Raw genomic sequence first — 17,745 nt, 5'->3', positions numbered from 1 at the left:
GTTGGGGGGGGACAAGTCCAAGACTGGTCTCCACCCTCCCGAGACCTTTGGAATCACGAACAACCGGCCATAAAAACCGGGGCCCGGGTCCGAGAGTTGAGATATCGCCCCTATGAGGAGTAGGTGCGATATCTCTTTCTCTAAGACGTTCTCCTGCTCCGTCGAGCTGGGCACATAAGGAGGAGAAGTGGATCTTAGAGGGGGGGCGGTCCTCCGCCCAAGGCAGCACATACCCCGACTCTAGCACCCATACAATCCAGTCGTTGAGTCCCAGAGCACGCCACTGATGTGCATGCCGGGACAAGTTTCCTACTTGGAGGGGCTTAACGACTGGCGGTGCTGAATCGGGGCCCAGTCATTGGGGGTGCTGCCTTCTGGCCTTGGGCATGGCCGGTCGGCTTGGACGGACATGAGGTGGTTTATTCCTCTGCCGCTGATTCTGCGCATGCCGCTTTGATTTAGGTGGCATGGTATATGGAGGGGCCCTGGTGGCCGGTCTCTTCAATGGCATAGAACCCTGGCACCCCTGGGAGGTGTGGGCTAAATATGAGGCTACCTCCCTGTTTGTCTCTGCCCTGTGGCTGACAAAATGGGGCGCATACTGGCCGAAGAGGGAGTGCTGCTGTGCTGGGATGGACCACAGGGCAGCCCTCTCCTCCACAGGAATGTTAGAGAGGCGGAGAATGGCATCACACTGCGCTAGCACAGTATTGAAGTGAAGGCTGGTAGCTGTGTCTGCAGCTGCCGTGAGACCAGATGCTACCCTATTGCCAAAAGTGTTTAACCTCTGGTTGGTGAAGAGGCCCAGCGGGACAGAGGAAGGAGACCCCGTGTCCTGATTAACCGGACGCTGTTCCCATAGCTCATTGGCCCTGTGGAGGAATGCGTCGAAGAAGGTATAAGCCATGGAAACCTCGAGGAGGCAGCAGCGGGCCAATCTGTCCCACTCTGCTAACGTTTTAAAGGATAAGGTAGCTGAAGTGGGGAAGGTGGTGACCAACATCCTGTCCTGCGCGGAGGGCTCTGCTTCCCTGTAGGCAGGGTGGTTCTGTGTGTACCAGGACCACACCCCTCCCTTGGAGGAATCTTTAAGGAACTTGCCCTGGAAAAAAGCGCCCGGGGCAGAGAGGGACTCCCTGCCTGGAGGAGGGATGGAAGCAGCACCCCTGACAGTGCGGGCTGGCTTATTAAGCCATTCCTGCGCCATTTCTGGCACTCTGAGTCGCCTTGTGGTTCTGGAGTTAGAGTCACATGGCGTAAGGAGGGTCAAGGATAACAAAGTAGCCTGAGGGACTGATTCGGCATGCGTGACCCTATAGGGGAGGGTCAGTTCAAGCTTGGCAAAGTCCGAGTTTGGTTTAGGCTGGTCCCTAGGGAGGCGCGGGCTCAATCTGTCCCCCTGGGATGGGGGCGAAGAGTGCTCATCCGCTTGTTCGTCCTCATCCGAAGACAGGGGCTCCCACTCTTGTTTGCAGTCCATCCCCTGCTGGGTGCCATCCCAAGTGGATGTACCCAATGGGGCGTCCTGTGAGCTGTGGTCAGCCCAGCGGGATAAGCTGGGACGATCCCGAGCCGGGACCATGGCCGCAACTGTTATGTCGTTGACGCCTGAAGCGGGTGGGGAGCGTGTGGACCATAGGTCCAACCATGCTTGGGATGGTGGGTGCCACACCTTCTCAGAGAGGGCGTCCCTGGATGCAAGAGGTACCCACGAGTGCTGTGAGGGGACAAACACCCACTCATCTCCCTGTAGGACAGAGGGCTGGGTAGGTGGGAACTGCAGGCTCCCCCGGGCCGAACGGGGCCCCTCAGCAGCCGTCGGTCCTGACAAGGAGGCTGTTGTGACCATGGAGGTAACCTGTGGGTTGACAGAGGACCGATTTGTGGACAGAGTGGCAATATTGGTCGAGGAGCTTGACCAGACCGACAGGAAGTCGATCCCACTTGTCAGGGCTGTGTGTATCACCCTGTGAGATGTGCTGGGTTGGGTCCGGTGGGGAGCGGACAAGGGGTTGGCCCATGGTACTCCCGGCAACCCAGCGTGCACCACAGGTGCGCCCCAGTACAGGTAGAATGGGGGTAACCACCCGTGGGCACCAGCCATCCTGTGAGTGTGACCCCAACCCCAAGGGTCACTGGCGCCTTGACCTCCATGCAGGGAAAAACCTGGCCAAGTCGGAGGGAGGTCAGGTCCGACTTGGGTGTCAGTCCCACCCGAAGACGAGCGGGCTGACTGCCCGGAACCACCTGACACGTGCGGGCCTCCCCTAGCAGGGGAGACCGGCCGGATAGCAGGAAGACCTGCAGAGCAGGTTGCCACGCGCCCTGAATCCCCTCCCATGGGGAGACTGGGGTAGCTTGGCCCGGGGTGAGCAAAGTAGAGATCCCCTCCGGAACCAAATTTTTCTCCACCCCTGAAGGAGGTGGGGGAGGGGGGTCGACAGAGAGGGGAGGAGGGCCATCTCCGAGTGTGGACCCGGGTAACGGCCGGGTGCGGCCTCCCCTTGGGAGTTCACGCCTAGCTGCGAGTCCCCACCGCCAAGAGAGGACTTGCCACTCCCCCTTCTCCCTGCCTTGCGCTGGGACACCTCAGGAGGCAACGCTCGTACCCCTTCCCCCCTGGTCCCCTTCATGACTGTTTTACTGGTACAAAAGTCGCCTCTGCGATCAGCGTCTAAAGACGCATCACCGCAGTCCGTATCGGGAGGAATCATGAGCTCCAGGCCTGGGAGAGTCTCTTGCCGAGTCTCAATCCCAGCCTAATGATCCCTGCCTTCATGGTATGGCATACAAGGCATGGTACCCGTGCTTAGGCACCCAGCGAAAATCCGACCCCCAACAGAGAAAGGAAAGACAGGATCGACTTAGAGGCAGAGAAAAACGAACAAATCGAGGGGGCCGAGTCGAATCGAGTAGACAGAATGTAAGAATACAATACAGACAAGCCGCATGCAGCAAAATAAGGCCAAATGAATACGCTTAATAGCCAAAAAAAGCATAAGACGAGACAGAGCGTAAACCTGACAAGATGGCGTGGAGAGCCTTGGCCAAAGGAATGATTCAGCGCTTATAGCTTTTAGAGGCGTTTGATTGGCTAAGAGCGGACCGGGGCAAGACGGCTCATCTTTTCACTGTTAGCTGCGTGAAATTTGGCCAAGCAGAGCAAACCGATAGGCCTAGTTTGCATCAGTTTGACATGGTACAGTATATGACACCAAAATATATATATGTGTGTGTGTGTGTGTGTGTGTGTCTTTGTGTCCGTGGTAAACTTTAACACTGACATTTTCTCTGCAAATACTTTGTCAGTTGAAACCAAATTAGGCATAAAAATAGGAAAAATTCAGTTCTTTCCAGTCATCTTGTTTAAAACAATATTGCACCTATGGGATGGGCACAAAAATTTTTTTTAAAAAGAAGCCAAATTATATGCAAACTGAATTTACTGGGTTTTTTTTTTTTTTTTTTTTTTTTATTATCTAAACTTGGCACTTTGATCTGATATTCTGACACAACAACAAGAGCAGTCATTATCATCATTTTTTGTTCAAACAGGAACTTCTTTTGCTAAGCACGGAAGTTATATTTATTTTGGAAACGTTTTGGTGCAGATAGTAAAAAAGGGAAATTAATCTGTAATTAATGCTAGGGGACTTAATTTGCTTTAAACTGATCTTTCTCATCTTAAGCATTACATTTTGAAATTATACTCAATACATAAAAAGCTTGTGTGTTTTACTCTCAGTGTACAGGGCTTTAACTATGTTCATTCGCTTAAGTGGTCTTTTTCGGAAAATACTAAAATCAATACGATGAGTGGACTTTATAGATCTATTGGCTGAGCCCTGAAGGTCATGGGCAAAATTCAATTGCGTACACATATTTATACACATTCAAAGCGCGTGCTCATATTCTTCGCGAACACGAATGACGCCATTTCGTTTCAAGTTGCTGACCTGCCCGTTCAATCCTATATTCAATTGACAACACACGATAACATGTGATGGAAAGTTGGAGAAGGAGACCGTTAAATATTTATTCAGAGAAAGATTTGTGAACGCCTTATCACTTACTGGATTATGCCCCAAACTGCCATAAAAATATCCACAGAATCAGTCGGAATTCACAGATAAAAATTGTAAACCATGCGAGTTAATACCCTTGAATTGATGAAAACGAAAAAATTTCCAGTCTTGACTTTTCTCAAAATGAAGTCCTTTTCACTTCATGCGACGTATAGAAGTACTTGTACTTGGCTCTACATGTTATTAGTTTAACAAAATACTAAATTTTCATATCAACTTTAAAACTTTAAAACTAGAATGAACATAAAAGAGAAATTGAATCGATCGACCCTGTCGTACTACATTCCCGGCGGGTGTAACTAAACTTGTACATCTATCTAGATCTAGAGAAAATGGCTAAATGTTGCAGTGTGATTGCTTCGATAGCCACGTCTCCTTTACCGCGGATTTAAAAAGAATTTTTTTATTGCCCTTAAAGATTTTTTGAATGCCCAAGATATACCAGAATAATATGATTTAAACAGCGTTCTCACTGCGAATACCGCAATTGATTTATGTGTGTGTGTGTGTGTGTGTGTGTGTGTGTGTGCGCACACGCACACAAGGTGCTCCCTATTGATTTAATACATATTCTCAGGCAAATGAAACTGCAGGAATATCCTTTAACAAACATGAAAAAATCAAAGAAACCTCCAAGAGCAAAAACACTGAACAGTATCTCCAGAACAGCATCTGTTTAGATTTCACTCTTTTCACCCCTCTCACGTGCACCAGACACAGCTGGGCTTCGGGAAAAAAAAAAATAAATAAAAGAAGAAAAAATGGGATGGTGGATGTTGGAATTGAAGGTTTGTTGTTTTTTGTTGTTGTTTTTTTAAATAGATTTTTGACTCACTTGTGTAAACAAAGTGAGTCTATGTTTTAACCCGGTGTTCGGTTTTGTGTGTGTGTGTGTGTGTGTGTGTGTGTGTCCGTAGTTAACATTGACATTTTCTCTACTTTGTCAGTTGACACCAAATTAGGCATAAAAATAGGAAAAATTCAATTTAAAAAAAAAAAAAAAATCAAACTTGATTGTATAATTTCATGTAGCAGCCTCATTTAACTCAAAATTTTGAGAGAGAAAAAAATGTTGACCAAGGGAGCTGACAGGCAGGTCATCAACATGTGTAATGCTGCTGTATGGCACCCATCCAAGGTCATCTCCATCTGGAAAGGTGTGAAAATGTTCTCTTGACCTGCTTCATCAGTGAATTGATCAGAACATCATCCTCAATGCACCAGGGAACCTGTCAATAATTATCTATTTTTGCCTTCTTCTCCCTCATCAGTTTGGTCATTTGGGGAGCACTATTTTCTCCTTCTAAACTCCTGGCCCAGTATTTTTGCATGTACATGCTGTTTTGACTTCTCGCATTACTCATCCTTTTTTTTTTCTTCTGACATGTTTTTCATGTATTCTTAGATTTGAATATTTTCATGCACTGTGTATGCCTTGGAAAGTTCAGGATTTCGCTTAATTCTCTTTCAGTACTCTTTACTGACTTCAGCTGCAGTTTTCTTCTTTGACAGAACTGCCAAAAAGGTTTTCTTGATCTCAGTCCTGACTAACAAGTAGAAGTGGATTTATCTGCTTCATCACCTTCACTTACTTTGGTTCAATGATATTCATGTCATGTGTGAGTGAAATAATACATGCATTGTAAAACATGCATTTCATGTGTGCATGCACGCACACGGTCACATATACACAGATGAGGGACAGAGAGAAATGAAGAGAGAGAGAGAGAGAGAGAGAGAGAGAGAGAGAGAGAGAGAGAGAGAGAGAGAGATGTGTACATGTATGTATACTCTGAAATAATGACTTAGGGCAATGACAATTACAATAATATTCATAATCGAGAAAAATAAATTCTTCATTAATAAAAAAAAAGCAAAAAAACAACAACAACAAAAACAAAAATGTAGATGAAATGCATTCAGATTTACTGCATGTAAATCTGCACATAGCCCTCACACACACACACACACACACACACACACACACAGGGTGACACATGCACAATCACAGTTTTGAGTTTTGTTAAATTTTGTTGCTGTTTTTGCTGCCCCACCATCTGCACTGTTTCATTGGCATTACTCCCACACTGCTATTTCTGAGTCCCCCATACATGGCTACACCCAGGTTCGTCTGTCTCAGTCCCAGCACCGGCAGTCCACAGGGAACAATCAATGCTAACTCCCTAGGAGTCCACACACCGAAGGAGATCCTGCACTGCTGCTGAGTGACTTTGGTGGTGTTTGGTAGTGCCTGTTCTGATTTAACCTATTTAAGACACTGCCTACTAAGCCCCCTACTGATGACAATAATGGCTTTGTTGTGGAGCCAGACTGAGTGAGTGTCTCCCCCCAGAGTGGAGACCGCCACCATGTCCCTCCAACAAGTCCCCCATGAGTCTGCTGACACTAAAGACCTTGACAAAACTCACCCCAAGCACGGAAGGTGGGGGGAACTCTCTATGTTGACATGCATTATGATTAATCAGGACCAGAAAACTAAAAATCCGGAAAACATACATTTGTCTAATGACGCTATTGCTGTGCTTAGTAGGATCAATGGTACTTCAAAATGTAACTTCAATGACATCGTTTTTTCTACACAAATGAAATGCAGAAAGATACCATGAAAGATAAGATGGCAACATTTCACTCTTGTGTGTAACACAAGACACAAATTCCAGAGAACTTTGGTGTCCAAGAAATGCACAGCACTGAACAGTAAACTACTTTTACATGGTGAAATACAGATCCAATACTGAATTACGTCAAACACTGGAGATTCTGTCATCTATGTGAATGTAGATTTGTTGTCTACTGTCGTTATGCACTTCATGTTTTCTTACTTTTGTGTCACCACGGACACGACAGCAGAGCCAAAACTGCTGAATGCAAGAAGCAAATCTGCAGACTATTAAATAAAGTACTTTTCTCTTGAAATTGTTTAAACAGGCATACACATGCTACAAAAATTGATTAGAAAACAATTGGCATGCCTATTAATTCTTGCAAGGGGAAAAAGGCACAGAAAATGTTGACGATAACACCAGTTGTGAGCATGTCTGATGAAGCCGGATTCGTTGTGTGACGGTTGTATGGGGCGGAGACAACTTGCATTGAAATGCTGATATGTTCATATCCATCCTGCTATCTGGTGTGTGTTGGCTAACCACTGATGGAATGTGCCTCTGTGTGTGCGCTGAAATCTGTGGCGTGTGGTGTCCGTGTTTTTATACATGTGTGTTACGCTTGGAAAGGATGTTAGCAGTCACAGAATAAATCTGAGATAGAAGCATCACTCGCTCAAACCTTCGTCAGATTTACAAACAAACAAACAAACAAAAACCAAAGATGGAATGATAAGCAATGATTTAGTACAGTGCATGGGTCATCCCATATGTTATCATGGTGCAGGTATGGGATGCAATGCAGATGACAGAACAGGACACGAAAGTGATGTATGAAAAATGAAGATCTGTGAAGTTCCTAAGCCACTGATTTGTTAACTTATAGGTTCCATTCACAAACTGTTGCTCAACACATGTGGGTGGTTTGTATTACAAGAGAAACACACAGGTAAGTATTGTGTTGAGCGCATTTACCACCTGAAAGAGACCTGCAAAGTCTGAAAGTGAGTACCCATGGCATGAGCATGTCTCAGAATTTGCCGCCATTCATGAAAAAAAAGTAGCAAATAATAAATAGCAGCAAATCTATTTTCTACCAAAATAGCTTCAATTCATTTACCAAATGATTAATGTATACTATAGTGTGAGACAAAACACACCATCACATTATGAATATATTCTGCATATTTGTTACAGGGTGATGCAGTTCAAGCACCCTTGATTCAGCTCTGTGTTTCCAGTATTCTATAACAAAACAGAGACAGTGAGAAAAACAGTTTCCATTAAAATTGAGGTAATAATAATAATATAAAATAAGTAAAATAACTAACTTGAGTCATCAGGTCATCATACATTTTTTTTTTTAACAAAAATCTGTTATAAACAAGATGATGCTATCTGACTTCTACTACAATGCATCATCCCACCTCTTCACATCCCAAACCCTCTAAAAAAAAAAAAAAAATTTTTTAAAAGGCATTAAGCTTATTGCTGCCCTTATTGCTGTCCATCTTGTTAACCTGTCTGTGGTGTCAGTGAGAAGTTGGGTCTCCTTCCCCCAGCCTTATGGGACTGTTTTTCCTATCGGCCATTATCATCATTGGTTGGTGTTGACATAAAATACGACAGAATCCACTATTTATACAGAGAAAAGCAAACCAAAGACGCATAAAACAAATATATAGATCTAATATATATGTAGATTTTTTTTTGTTGTTGACTGAAGTGAAGGTCTAAAGTCGCTGAGCTGCCACAAGCTGGCTGTAGATCAAATATGGTTACAATTTTAATAATAAAATCAAAACGAAAAATGAAAAAGAAAAAAAATCGTTGACAACACTGGTTAACTGCCAAGCTTGATTTTCTGGTCTAATTTCTTTTGGACCAAACCTAACAACGCACAATCCAAGTTCATCGCTGCCAACTTCTACTAACCTTTCACAGCATCGTACAATTTTGCTGGCGGATATAATCCTGTCTCACGTCTTTGCAAAAGAGAGAGCATATTGCTCTGTTGAAGTGGATCCACTATTATTTTGTATTTTTTCAGTTCCTGAAACTGTTATCAATGCAAAAATGAAAAAGGCAGAATAATATTGTCATCAGGAGCAGATAGCCAGCCATTTTCATAAAATGGTAGGCCGAGTCATTTCCCTTGTAAGTTTCACTCTTCTGGTACGAAAGTGTCCAAATATTCCCACCCCAACGCGGCATCATTGGAGAGAGACGCGTCGTCATGGTATGAGAATGTTGTTCGTTCAACATCACATTAAGCATATGATCTGTTTAGTGATATTCTGCCCATAGTTTATGGGCAGAAGGCGTTTGTCCTTGCTCCGCGGGTCAGTGTGAAAACACCCTGACGTCAAATCAGAATTCACACACACACACACACACACACACAAAGTACATGATACTGAATCTAAAAACATGAATTAGCCGAATGTATTTATCCCCTACTGGGGCAAGTAAAGCGCGGAGATAGGAAGAACGTCTGGATGGGTGATGCCAGATTCTCACACCAATACCGTTCTCACATTTCTTTTCTATTATTTTTTTGTACACGTTTAAACAAAAGTGGGTGCATTCTATAACTCTGTTTTGGGTGGCTGATTCACTCATTTTATTTGTCATCAGATCCATCAAAGAAATTGCAGACACAAGAACTAAACACAATAAACAAATGCATATAGATAGATTAAATGTTTATGGTGCAACGCAGATGAGCTGGAAAAAATCATGGATGACTTCCGCCCCACCATCAGTGCAACAGAGCTTTTCTCCAGGCTGAAACTCACCCCCCTCAAACTGCCCCCCACTGTAGCCAAAGCCACCATGATCTATAAGATCATTGGTGGCTTGGTTGTGGTGGCACCCAGAGAAAGTACTCTAGTGTGGACAAGTAGAACTGTCTGAGGCCACCCAGAGAAACTACAGGTCCCCTACTCCCACACTGACTCCCACAGGCAGTCCATAATTTCCTTCAGCTGTCCACCTGTGGAACCTGATTCCAGACAATATCATTCCAGCCATTTCCCCTCAGGCTTTCAAGACCAGGACTGAGGCCTGGCTGCCAGCCTCAGTATCAGTATCAGTAGCTCAAGGAGGTGTCACTGCGTTCAGTCAAATCCATATACGCTACACCACATCTGCCAAGCAGATGCCTGGCCAGCAGCATAACCCAACACGCTTAGATCAGGCCTTGAGAAGAAAAAAAAAAAATATATAAAATATATTTGTATTTCTTTTTATCACAGCAGGCTCAGTATTGCTACAGGACAGTTTTCTTTTCTTTTCTTTTTTTTCTTTTTTTTGACTGATGCTGTGTGGGGCCCAGGCTCCCCTGGCTGAACTAGGGGGCTTAATGGTTGTACACAGACATCAGTCTCCTAGAGCACACCCCCATACATTGTGGATTGTTGCCCTGTACAGGGATTACCACAAGATTACAGAAAAGACAATATATATATATATATATATATATATATATATATATATATATATATATATATATATATAAAAGTATATATATATAAAGAAGTATGGCAGTCAACTGAAGACATTCCTGGATTTTAAAAAATTATAGAAATACATACAAAAATGTAAACGGTTAACCATTTGTTATCTTTAATTTTGAATGCTTCTTCTGCTTAGAGCAGGCCATGTAATATCATTTTTATAAATGTTATCATTCCTGTTTATGTCTGTTTCAACAGTTCAGAAACCAGTATGACAATGATGTCACCACCTGGAGCCCACAGGTAATGGATTTAATCTCCCTCTCTTGTTCCTCTCCTCATACCCCTGTTCTCCCACCCCTTCTCTCTCTCTCTCTCTCTCTCTCTCTCTCTCTCTCTCCCTCTCTTTCACTTATACAAATGCACACTTCCTGAATAAGTTCTTTGAAGAAACAGCACACAGGAATTCACACCAGATAGTGTGATAATGTATGTTCCTTACACATAATTTAGTCATTCGGATGAAATGATAAACCGAGGTCCCGTATGCAGCATGCACTTAGCGCACGTAAAAGAACCCACGGCAACAAAAGGGTTGTTCCTGGCAAAATTCTGTAGAAAAATGCACTTTGATAGGAAAAATACAAAAAAATATGTAGAAAAATATACCAAAAAATGGGTGGCATGTAGTGTAGTGACGTGCTCTCCCTGGGGAGAGCAGCCCAAATTTCACACAGTGAAATCTGTTGTGATAAAAAGAAATACAAATACAAATAATATTGAAAGAATGAGATACACAACAGATTATTTAATATAAAGTGTTAAGCCATAGCGAACAAAGGTTATGTCATAGACTGGAAATGGTTTCAAAGCCCATCAAAGGTATCATTCAAGGAATTTTTTGTACCCCAGCTGGTGCCTACTCAGAGATAACTCATGAAATGCTATGGGCTTAAATGGGAAGACTGGGACATACAGCAGTCATCTGCTTCACAGAGATGTCTTAAACATTACTCATATTTCCCTGTGAACACAGCTGTCATCATGGCTATGTCTTAATAAGTTGCTCATATTTCCTAACAAACACCGCAGTTATCATGGATATATCTAAAATGTTGCGAGTATATATATCCTAATGAACACAACAGTTGTCATAGACCTGTCTTAGAATTGCTCATATCAGATAAAGATGAACTGAGTGTGTTGAAAAAGTTTGCTCCAAAAATATGTGACCTTGACCCCCTTCCCACACCATTACTATATGAGTGTTTGGATGTTGGTTTGCCTGCACTAACAAAAATGATAAATGATTCTTTAATTTTTGGTGTCTTCCCTGATGTATTCAAAACTGCACTTGTTAAGCCCCTACTGAAGAAAGCCAACCTGGATCACAATGACGTCAAAAGTTTTCACCCTGTATCCAGCCTTGTTTTTGTGTCCAACATTATTGAAAAAATTCTCTCTCAACTTTCAGACCATTTAGCATCAAACAACCTGTTTTCTTCTTTCCAGTCAGCAAAAAGATCTGCCTATAGCACTGAACTGAAGGCAAACTGTTGACCTTCCTCAGTCTGTAGGTTGCGTTTGAAACAGTATACTCCTTTCCACACTTGAACATGTATTTGGGATTCATTCAACATTTCTGAATTGGTTTTCATCATACATATCCTACTGCTTGCAGATTGTCTCTGTTAACAGCTAAGTCTGATCCAACCCTCATTTCCTATGGTGTACCACAAGGCTCTGTCCTGGGCTGCATTCTGTTTGTTCTGTACACTGCTCCTCTTTCTGATGTCATTTCTGTTCATTTTGTTATTCACCTTTCTTTTGCTGATGATACTCAGCTATAAAAAGTCTGCAGAACCTAACCAAATAGACAGTGATTCAGTCAATGCAAAACTGCATTCTTGATGTTAAATCCTGGATGACATTCAACAAAATTTAAATGATGACAAGACTGAAGCTATGATTATTTCCACACCTGTTTTTTTTTTCGTGCCTCTGTTGTGGTTGGCGATGCCACAGTTATGTTTTCTAAATCAGCAAGGAACCTTGGAGTCATTGTTGACTCAAACCTCAGTATGCATGCTTAGCATGTCAGTTTGATATGCACAGTCAACTGTGAACTTCGTCAGTTTAAGCTAACTCTGTCTGTCAGTACCTTTCTGTTGAAACTACAAAAACAGTTAATGAGTTATTTCTGCTTTTGTGCTGTCATGGATCGACTAATGTAATTCTCTTCTCACAGGCTGTCCACATATCCTTCATGCATACAAATTAGTTGTTCTTCATCCAAATGGCACTTCCATCTACTTCCATCTTACAGACCTAAAATACAAACAGAACCAATTACAAAGAAGTGTGTAAAAATATGAACGCCTGAGAGTGGATGAATAGAAAGGGTGTTTTGAATGCACTGATTGGAATACTCTGCTTGATTCATGTGATACTGTTAATGAAGCCTTTGTAAAGACATGATTATTCCCATGAAAACCATCAAGATTTTCCCTAACAACAAGCCTTGGGTGTAAAGGCCCTTAAATCTACCTTGAATGAAAAGAAAATTGCTTTTCAGAGCGGTGATAGAACCTTTAAGAAGTCTGTGCAAAGCATGTTAAAAAAAAGAAATAAAGGAATCCAAGCATGCATAAAAAGAAATGGTAGAAAGGCAGTTTGATAGAGGTAGAATGGCTGATACATAGAAAGGACTAAAATCACACTTTTGGGACAGTGCAAGACACAAGCGTCTGCATCACCAGTGCCACATGATGGACAAAAACATTTTTCAGAGAAACTCATCAAGTTTGATCATCGCTTAGATCGTGATGACTTGAAAAATGACTTAGAAAAAGTAATTGCTGACCTTCAAAAGAGTGTTTTCAAAGATGAAAATGATGTTCTTGTTGACCCCTGTGTTGTTGAGTCTTTGCTTAAAAAACTGCAAGTGAAAAAAGCAACTGGTCCAGATAAGATCAGTGGATGTCTTTTGAAGGCATGTGCCTCACAGTTATGTGGTGTGTTTAGCAGCCTTTTCACCTGTTCTTTAAGAAATTGTTGTGTTCCTGATTTATGGAGAAAAAAAAATGATTATCCACCCGGTCCCAAAGAACAAAAATCCTGTTTCCTTGAATGACTGACTATCGCCCATACGCCAAATGTGTGAAATGCTTTGAATGCTTAATTCTCAAATACATTCTGTCATACACTGCTCCGTACAATGACCAACATCAGTTTGCTTACAGATCCAGTAGAAGTACTGCCAGTGCTACACTCACCCTCCTTCATCATGCATACACCCACCCTGAGAAAACAAATTCCTTTGTTCATGTTCTGTGCATATATTTTTTCTTCTGCTTTCAATACCAGTCATCCTCATCTGATGGCACTGAAGCTTCTTTCCCTTAATCTCAGTTCAAAGCTCGTTCTATGGATCAACAGCTGTCTCATTAACCTTCGCTGGCTATCGTGGGTCGTACATGACCCAGAAGGGTACAAAAACACAAATATCTCAGCCAGTTCTGAATATTTTTGTACAAAATTTCAGAAATGCTTCCTACGCCGAAAAGGCCAACTTAATGAGTAATTAAAGGTGGCATTTTAACTACACATGGATGCTTGTGTGGGTCGTGTATGACCCATGCTTTTTAAAGAGGAAAAAACGTGGTCACTCCTCGAAAGCTCGTGTGGGTCATGCACAACCCACACCTTTTTAATAGTGATTTCAGAAGATTTAATTTGCAATTAGTGAAGGAAAATAAAGAAGTTTTACTTTCAATAGCCTCACTACCCCATTACTCTCCCACTACCCCACCCCCCCCCCCCACCACACACACACACACATACACCCCATCTTCCCTCCCCGCCCCGTCCCTTTCGCCTGTCTTCCCTTCCATCCCTTTCTCTAACACTAGTAACAGCGTGTACCTGTGTGACTGAATATCTTTGATTGTGTGTATAGGATGCTATGAGTCATCTCCCTCTCTCTCTGTCTCAGTCTCTCTCTCTCTCTCTCTCTATCTGTCTATCTATCTATCTCAGTGTGCATAAGTAGGGTTTGTATGTATGTGCTTGTGGTGTTATGCGTTTGTGTGAGTGTGTGTGTGTGTGTATGTGCGTGTGTGTGAATGCATGAGCATGTGTTCCTTGTGAGTGTATGTGTGTGTGTGAGTCTGTGTGTGCGTATGCGAGTGCATGTGTGTGTAATCAGTTGTTACAACATGTTTTCCTTTTCTATATTTTGTTAGAAGCTTTGGAGGAATATACAGGTTTTTGTCTCTTTACAAAGTATGGGTCATGCAAGACCCACACAAGCTTTGGAGGAATATACAGGTTTTTGTCTCTTTAAAGGTATGGGTCATGGACAAGCTGTTAGAGAGAAAGAACGCTATATACATCTTTAAATATGTTATTAGTATTAACTATTATTATTTTATTTCCCAATAAACACAGCAGTCTTCACAGATATCAGATATGTCTTATAAGTTGCTTATATTTCCTAATGAACACAGCAACTGGGATGTGTTTTGAAATGAAGCACTTCCAACCCAAATAAATCCCAACAGTGTCTTCATCTTCGTCAATTATTCTTGTGTGTGTGTGTATGTGTTTTTTGTTTTTTATATTCCCTCAGATTCTCTGTGTCATGGGACCTCGAAACCCCCAATTTAATTACACATACTTAACCATGACCCTCAAGTGCAGACTCCGGCAGGGGTCTGATTCCTGTCCTGTGCAAACTACTACCCGCCTATGCGGAGAAAACGAAAGTAGCTACAGCCGATAACCTCCCGAAGTAGGTTACCTCCCCTGTGTATCCCTGACTTGCACCCTCTTTTTCCAGCAGCCATCTTGACTCCTGTTCCTGTTTCAAGATCCAGCCAAAGTAGGGATTTTTTGGCCAGTGACAGATTCCTACCCAGAATTGAATGTGCTGTGGGCTCGTATTGGAAGACTTGGACCATAGAGTCATCCACTTTACAAATGCGCCTTTGGGAGTGTTGTTAACATTTCTTCACCAACAATGCAAGTGTCAGTGTCTCACGAGCCTGATGGATGCTGGGATATATTTGAAAAGAAGAGTAGAGTATAATCCTTTTTACATAGTCCCAGGATGCTGGGATATATTTGAAAAGAAGAGTAGAGTATAATCCTTTTAGCGTAGTCCCACAAATAGACTTCCATAGCAGTATCATCATCCTCCCCATCTTCATTCATCATCAATATAGAAAAGAAAGTCCCAGTGCTGAATGCCCTGCTTTCATGGTGACCTCAGTTTTAATTCACTTTGACTTTCAGTGTACAAGTCCTGTCAAGGTCTTTAGTGTTGTCAGATTCACATGGGACTGTCAATGGAGGGACATCATGGCAGTCTCTACTCTGGACAGGATGTTCACTCAGTCTGGCTCTGTGATAATATCAGTGGGAGACACAGTAGATGGTGTTCTGTATATAAGTGAAATCAGAACAGGCACTACTGAACACCACCAGAGTGACTCGGCAGTGCAGGATTTCCTCTGACGTGTGGCGTCCTTGCTGCCAAATAGCAGTAGTTCCCTATGGACTTCCAATACAGAGACTGTGGCAGGTGAACCTGGATGTGGCTTGGAATGAGCAGTGTGGAAATAATGCCAATGATGGGACGGAAAAAAAAAAAGTTAAAAAGAAAAAAAAAGAACACACTAGGTGTAGTTGTGTAAGGAAAATTTGGTTTACTTTGAGTAGTAATCTCTATAATCACTGTGGACAGGCCTGAAATTTGGTCTTATGGAAAACATCCAGCAGTTTATACCCTATTTGATACCCCTACCCCATCACATTTCTATTGAGTGTGTATGTGTGTGTGTGTGTGTGCATGCATGTGTATGCTGAAATCACTGAATACATACGCATCCAAATCGCCTGGTAGACAGACAATAATCCAAAGAGAAGGAAAACCCAGGTGAACCTCAGGCGATGAAGAAACCTACCCGGACTCAAACACAAGACACTGACTAATCAGTAAAAGGAGCAACATCAACAAGAAGATGAAGAGGTTGGGATAAGAGTACCTTCTAGAGTCCTTCAAAACCATGAAGCAGCATATTTGATGGCAGTACTGGAAGTGCATTTAAAGACCACATTGCTGAAGACATGACCAGCCTGAATTAACCATCCAAGAAGTTCTAGACCTTCATCGAACTGAAGCAGAATGAAAAAAAGGAGTCCGTTTCTATCGTTTGATACACATCAGTTGTATTTTTTTTTAGAACAGATATGTTCAGTGGTTCTTGTTTTTTTGGTGTGTTTTTTTCTTTCTTAAATCCAGTTTGTTCTTTGGCATTTTGTTTATAATCAAAATAATACATTTCCAAGTTACTTGTATATTATTTGCAGCTAGGATTTAAAGTTCAATACAAGTTTCTGTCAGTATGTTTCCATTTTCTTTCTTTTTCATTTGAAGAAATATTTATTTTATACTGCACTTTTCTAAACATTTGTTAACTGTGTTTTCCAAGTTCTAAACTAGTGTATTATTGTTCTTTCCACTTACTTATATTTGATGGATGAATGAATGAATGATATGGATACTTAAAAAGTGCCTATCCTCAGTCTGAAAATGGATCTGAAAAATGTTAGAATTGACTCCATACGATTAAAAAAAATGTTGATATATAGCACTGGTGATCAAACTTATTATAATTTTGCAAAGCTTATTGCTGTGTTGGTTTTTTCACCATATCTATATGCAGTATCAGTATCAGTAGCTCAAGGAGGCATCACTGCGTTCGGACAAATCCATATACGCTACACCACATCTGCCAAGCAGATGCCTGACCAGCAGTGTAACCCAACGCGCTTAGTCAGGCCTTGAGAAAAAAAAAAAATATATATATATATATAAGCGTACATACATAAATAAATAAACAATAATTAAGATAGTAGTAATGAAAATAATGATAAAATAATAATAATAATAAATAAATAATTAAATAAATAAGACAACAATGATGATAAATAAGCAAATAAATATAAAACATGAAGACACACATTCACACATACGCCCACACATGCTTAACAGATATGCCCCAAACACGCAGTTTCATAGATATGAAAGCACAGTCAAATACATATAAACGTACATGAGCTCCAACACACACACACACACACACACACACACACACACACACACCACAAATTTCCCTGCACCTCCTCTACCCCCTCCTCCACACACTCGGAGTTTCTAGTCTATGTATCGCAGCTTCCACGGCACACACACACACACACACACACACACACACACACACATGCACACACACACACACACACTCACCCACACAGATTAACACTTACTTGTACAAGCACACACACACACGCCCATATCTCCCACCCCCAACCCCACACACATATATACAAAGATATATATATAATATATACGTTCCAGTATCCTGGTGCTCCTACAGTGTAGGCATGCATACACTCACATACCTCATCCTCTATCTCACCTCCTCCCTGCACCCCCACCTCCCCCTCACACACACACACACACAACACACACACACACACACACACACACACACACACACACATATGCACAAAACG

General features: G+C 42.2%; 2 protein-coding genes across 5 annotated transcripts in view; one reads left to right on the top strand and one right to left on the bottom strand.

Moving 5' to 3' along the window:
* The window catches only part of LOC143298365 (DDB1- and CUL4-associated factor 6-like), a 210,690-nt gene that overhangs the window by 166,016 nt on the left and 26,929 nt on the right, over positions 1-17,745 (bottom strand). For 3 of the 4 annotated variants that reach the window (XM_076611263.1, XM_076611264.1, XM_076611265.1), the window contains exon 1: positions 8,645-8,857. The exons of the other annotated variant lie outside the window; for it this stretch is intronic. In XM_076611263.1, coding sequence (XP_076467378.1) covers positions 8,645-8,714 — 70 coding nt within the window. In that variant the 5' untranslated portion in view covers positions 8,715-8,857. Of the gene's footprint in view, positions 1-8,644; positions 8,858-17,745 lie in introns of those variants that run through there. 4 annotated transcript variants of the gene reach the window in all.
* Positions 8,902-17,745, top strand: part of LOC143298366 (proteasome subunit alpha type-1-like) — a 125,830-nt gene continuing 116,986 nt past the window's right edge. The window contains exons 1-2 of the mRNA XM_076611267.1: positions 8,902-8,948; positions 10,426-10,470. Coding sequence (XP_076467382.1) covers positions 8,946-8,948; positions 10,426-10,470 — 48 coding nt within the window. The 5' untranslated portion in view covers positions 8,902-8,945. The remainder of the gene's footprint in view (positions 8,949-10,425; positions 10,471-17,745) is intronic.

The sequence above is a fragment of the Babylonia areolata genome, chromosome 23, assembly GCF_041734735.1.
Source record: "Babylonia areolata isolate BAREFJ2019XMU chromosome 23, ASM4173473v1, whole genome shotgun sequence".
Classification (NCBI taxonomy): Eukaryota; Metazoa; Mollusca; class Gastropoda; order Neogastropoda; family Buccinidae; genus Babylonia; species Babylonia areolata.
The sequence above is the reverse complement of the archived record's forward strand: the minus strand, read 5'-3'. Positions and strand labels throughout refer to the sequence as shown.